At 52.0% G+C, this 5,000-nt stretch overlaps 1 protein-coding gene across 1 annotated transcript in view; it reads left to right on the top strand.

The window, feature by feature from the left end:
- Positions 1 to 5,000, top strand: part of LOC140453967 (OTU domain-containing protein 7B-like) — a 22,760-nt gene that overhangs the window by 15,488 nt on the left and 2,272 nt on the right. Inside the window, 5 exon segments of the mRNA XM_072548853.1 lie at positions 179 to 291; positions 965 to 1,000; positions 1,435 to 1,562; positions 2,312 to 2,461; positions 2,862 to 3,040. Of these exon segments, the coding sequence (XP_072404954.1) occupies positions 179 to 291; positions 965 to 1,000; positions 1,435 to 1,562; positions 2,312 to 2,461; positions 2,862 to 3,040 (606 nt within the window).

Raw genomic sequence — 5,000 nt, 5'->3', positions numbered from 1 at the left:
TCCTGACCCCCCCCCCCCACCTTCTCCACATCTCTTGCGGTCTGTGGTATGTTTGCGTGCGTTTCTCCTATGGAGAAAGCTTGCTTCCACCCACACTGCTGTCTGAGCTGCAACATAATATGGCTATGTGTTCCCCTCCTGATCTGCGTGACTCTCCTGTTCTCACTCTCTCTCACAGTCTGGCCTTGTTTATACCGAGGAGGAATGGCAGAAGGAATGGGACGAGTTGATCAAGCTGGCATCCAGTGAGCCCCGTATTCATTATGGAGCCAATGGAAGTGGCTGTGGAGGGTAGGTGTGGGCAGTGGGGCAAGATGGGGTGGGCAGTGGGGCAGGATGGGGTGGGCAGTGGGAAAGGATTGGGTATGTCTGGTCATTGGGAGGGAGATTTATTTACCAGCATTGGGACTGGAGGAGGGTTCATTTGGGCAGATGAGGGCCTGGGGGAGGTTGGGGTATTTCGGCAGGTGAGGGTCAAGTGCTGGGGAAGGCATGTGAGTGTTGATGGCATGAGCAATGGGGTGGGGTTTGTGGGGTGGCAGCTTATATACAGGGGAGGTCGGGACACGTGCAGTGGGGGAGCTGGTACATAGGGTGAGGGCACTTGTGGGAGAATGGGGGGGGTCATACCTGAGGTCATTATTGGAATTGGGTGTAAAATTGGACTGGAACTGGGAAGAGAGAGAAGCACAGAAGGAGGGAGCATGTAGATTAGAGTGGTGCTGGAAAAGAACAGTAGGTCAGGCAGCATCCGAGGATCAGGAACATCGACGTTTTGGGCAAAAGCCCTTCATCAGAAATGGAGGCAGGGAGCCTCCAGGGTGGAGAGATAAATGGGAGGAGGGTGGGCCTGGGGACATGCGAGTGAGCAAGTGAGCGGGATAAGTAGAGAGAAGGGGGAGAGAGTATAAGATTTCTTGGGGCAGTAGGCTCCTGTTGTGACTCTGCTGTTTGTATCTTCCAGGAGACTGGCACCAACAACCTTCCCTGCACTCAACAGGCAAGTAACCCAGAGGGTGGGGGCGTCATGCCAGGGTGGGGTGTCAGGTTCTGATCATGTCCTGCCCAGCTGTGATTCTGGTGCGTTCAGGGCTAGTGAGGACAGGCTGTATCTCAGGAATTAATTCACTGGATCTGGTGATGTTTGCTGTCTCACACTGTGCCTGGAAGATCATGGGGAGGGAGTCACTCATTCTGCACAGGATTCTCCCGTTACGCCCCCGGCCCTGGGCTGTAGTACAGAGGCGGATAGAGGCAGTGGCCATGGATTCATGTGATTAGAGCCTTGATGACGATCCTACTTGGCTCGGTGCTTCCCAATTGGGAGTTGAGGATCAGCTTAGTTTCTATGCTGTGAATTTGTCTGATTTATCTGCAGTTCTTTGGAAGCAGGCTGTAGCACTGATCATACCAATAACAGAATATCTGTTACAGTGTGGACAGCTCGGAGGAACCGGTGTACGAGAGTTTGGAGGAGTTCCATGTCTTTGTCCTAGCACATGTCCTGCGAAGGCCAATTGTAGTAGTAGCTGACACCATGCTCAGAGACTCAGGAGGCGAAGGTAGGTGTGAGTGTACTCTCAGCATGGGGTTAGATGCATAGAATTATAGCATCCCTACACTATGGAAGCAGGCCATTCAGCCCATCGGGTCCATCCTTACCAACCTATCCCTGTAACCCTGCATTTCCCATGGCTAATCCAACCATCTTGACATTCCTGGACACTTTTGGGCAATTTAACATGGCCAATCCACCTAACCTGCACGTCTTTGGACTGTGGGAGGAAACCGGAGCACCTGCAGGAAACCCACACAGACACTGGGAAAATGTACAAACTTGGCGCAGGACTGAGGGTGGAATCGAGCTCAGGTCATTGGTACTGTAAGGCAGCAGTGCTAACCACTAAGCCACCATGCCACCCAGAGTAAAGCTCCCTCTGCACTGTGCCCAGTTCCCCACACACCGTTTTTGCAGCTGGGAGTAGTTGCTGTCTGGTGCCTTGTCCTGGATTCTCCCTTTCTGAAAGACTGTGAACCCTCACATCCAGGACAGAGCTGGGACTCGAGACTATCGCATGATATTGGTCCTCCCACTGACAGGGTCCTGAATTTGGATCTGTGACCAGAATCTGAATTTTTGTCCTTGAATTGTTCCTCCCATCATATACTAGGTTTTTGTTTTTTTGAGTGTCTGACACCCACAAGGGCAGGACTTAGGTGGTGAGTGTGTTTTCCCTGCTGGGGGGGGGGGGGGGGGGGGAATGTTTGTCTTACTGAGTGCTGACTGGGAATGACTGTGCTTGCTTTGCAGCCTTTGCCCCCATACCGTTTGGGGGCATCTACCTACCGCTGGAGGTTCCAGCCAATAAGTGCCATCGATCTCCACTGGTCCTGGCCTACGATCAGGCTCACTTCTCTGCACTTGTCTCCATGGAACAGAGAGAGACCAACAAAGAACAAGGTACTGGGTGCAGCAATGCTCACCCTTCCACCCCCCACCCCCCGTTACTGTGGGATAGCAGTGAGAGTTCTCCCTCAATCTCCTCATAGTGATATTTACCCTTCATTATCCCTCAAACATCATTAAAACAGTTGGAATTGTCAGGTTTTTTTGGGGGGGGATTTTGCTCTGTGCAAATTGGCTGTCACCATTTCTACACAGTGCAGGTGGCTATATATCAAACATTAGGATTCAGAGCTACAAGGCACTTGGGATCTCCTAGTGGTGGCCATATAAATGGAACTCCCAATGACAGATTGAGATTGTGGATTCTATTTGGCCATGAAGCAGCTTTTCTGTCATGCTGTCAGTCACACTGCCCTCCGTTTCTAATCATCTCCTCATGTATCGCTCCTCTCAGCCGTGATTCCTCTGACTGATTCTGAACACAAGTTACTTCCAATACATTTTGCGGTCGATCCAGGGAAGGATTGGGAATGGGGGCGGGACGACAATGACAACGTGCGATTGGCCAGGTATGTACAAACCGACTCCAAGCTGAAAGAAACTTGCTGGCAGTCTGTGAATAATTTCATTTCGGCTCACTTTCCCTCCTCTCCGAAATTGCACCCAATCTCAGATCCCAATTGCAATTCTCCTTAAACACGCCCGGACAGAAATTGCTGCAGAAACTCAGCAGGTCTGGTTAGTGTCTGTGGTGCGAAAGGAGATATTTGAAGTTCAGTGACCCTCCTTCAGAACAGTTTGCAGCTGAGAAAGGGTAGTATTTATGCTGATGATGGGAGGTGGAGAGGGAGCCCAGAGGTGGGGGGAGAGAGAGAAAGCTACAGGTTAGACAGACCAAAGGGATTGAGATAGTAGCCAGGGAAGAAGAGAAGCGAATAAGTGACATTAGGGGCGATGAGTTGATGAAAGTGTGTTGGTTGTGCTGAAAGCGGCCTGTTGTCATGTCCGGGTCTGGGATATGGGGCTGGGTAAAGGACATTGAAGGAGGTGTTCATGCTCTAAGTTTGGTAAACTCAGTCTTGAGTCCAGAAGGCTGCAGAGTCCCCAGGCAGAAGATGAGGTGCTGTTCTTCCAGCTTGTGCTGAGCTTCACTGGAGCACTGCAGTAAGGCTGAGGCAGGAATATTGGCCAGGGAACACGGTGGGGTGTTGAAGTGGCAGACAACCAGAAACCCCGGGTCATTTTTACAGTCAGAGCATAGGCGTTCATCAAAGCAAGCATCCATTCTTTTTCCTGAATATTATTCATGGGATGTAGGTGTTTCTGGTATCTGTTGCCCGTCCCACGTTCATCCTTGAATGGACTGTCGCCCTTCGGTCATTTGAGGGCAATGAAGCACCAGCCACTTTGCTGTGGGTCTGAAGTCCGATACAGGCCAGACCAGGTAAAGATGGAAGGTTTTCTTCCCTAAAGCAGATAGTTTTGTTTGGAGGGAGACATAGGGTGTGAATATCCATGAGGTATTCACTGTGTCTGAGCTTAGTTGGCTGATGGGCAGAGGTTACAGAATGCCCATCACGAAGCCGTGCTTTCGGGGCACTGTCCTGTGTCAATTTTCCAGTCATTGAATGTTGCCCAATGTTTCCATAGATGTTACTGAGCATGTCCCTGTTAAAACATCCTCGTTGCTCAAAGTAAAGGGGGCAACGTGGCTCACTATTCAACTGAGCCTCGAAAGCCCACTCAGCCGTACTGTGGTCTGCAGACCACACATCCCCTCACAGTGACAGCATTGCACCTGTGTGCAATCTCTGCTCTCCAATGGGAGTGTGGACAGTTTTCTGCTTGTCACCTTCTGTCACTGTTTCATTTTCTGTCTCTCCCGCACAATGTGCCTCTCTCCCTCCGTGTCCTCCTCTGTGTGTGTCTCCCTATCTTACATCTCCCTCCCTCCCTCTGTGGGCCTCCCTCTCTCTGCCCCCCTCACTGTCAGCCCATGCCCTACCTCTTTGACTTTGTGTGTATCTCTCTGTCTCTGTTTCTGTCTGTCTGTCTGTCTCTCTCCTGTCTGTCTCTTTCTCTTCTCCCCCTCCCCCCCCCCCCACCACCACCCCCTGTGTGTGTGTCTGTGTCTGTCTCTCTCTCTCTCTCTTCCCCCCCCCCCCACCGTGCCTGTGTGTGTCTCTCTCTCTCCCCCTCTGTCTGTGTGTGTCTCTCTCTCTCTCTCTCTTCTCCCCCCCGTGTGTGTGTGTCTGTCTGTCTGTCTCTCTCCTGTCTGTTTCTTTCTCTTCTCTCCCCCCCCCCCACCCCCACCCCCTGTGTGTGTGTCTGTGTCTGTGTCTGTCTCTCTCTCTCTCTCTCTTCCCCCCCCCTCCGCCGTGCCTGTGTGTGTCTCTCTCTCTCCCCCTCTGTCTGTGTGTCTCTCTCTCTCTCTCTCTCTCTCTCTCTCTCTTCTCTCCCCCCCCCCCCCCCCCGTGTGTGTGTCTGTCTGTCTCTGTCCCTCTCCCTCTGTCTGTCTCTCTCTCCCCCTCTGTCTCTCTCTCCCCCTCTGTCTCTGTCTCTCTCTGTCTGTCTCTGTCTCTCTCTGTCTGTC

This window comes from Chiloscyllium punctatum, chromosome 28 (genome assembly GCF_047496795.1).
Source record: "Chiloscyllium punctatum isolate Juve2018m chromosome 28, sChiPun1.3, whole genome shotgun sequence".
NCBI lineage: Eukaryota > Metazoa > Chordata > Chondrichthyes > Orectolobiformes > Hemiscylliidae > Chiloscyllium > Chiloscyllium punctatum.
Note: the sequence above shows the minus strand (reverse complement) of the source record. Positions and strands in the feature narration are given on the sequence as shown.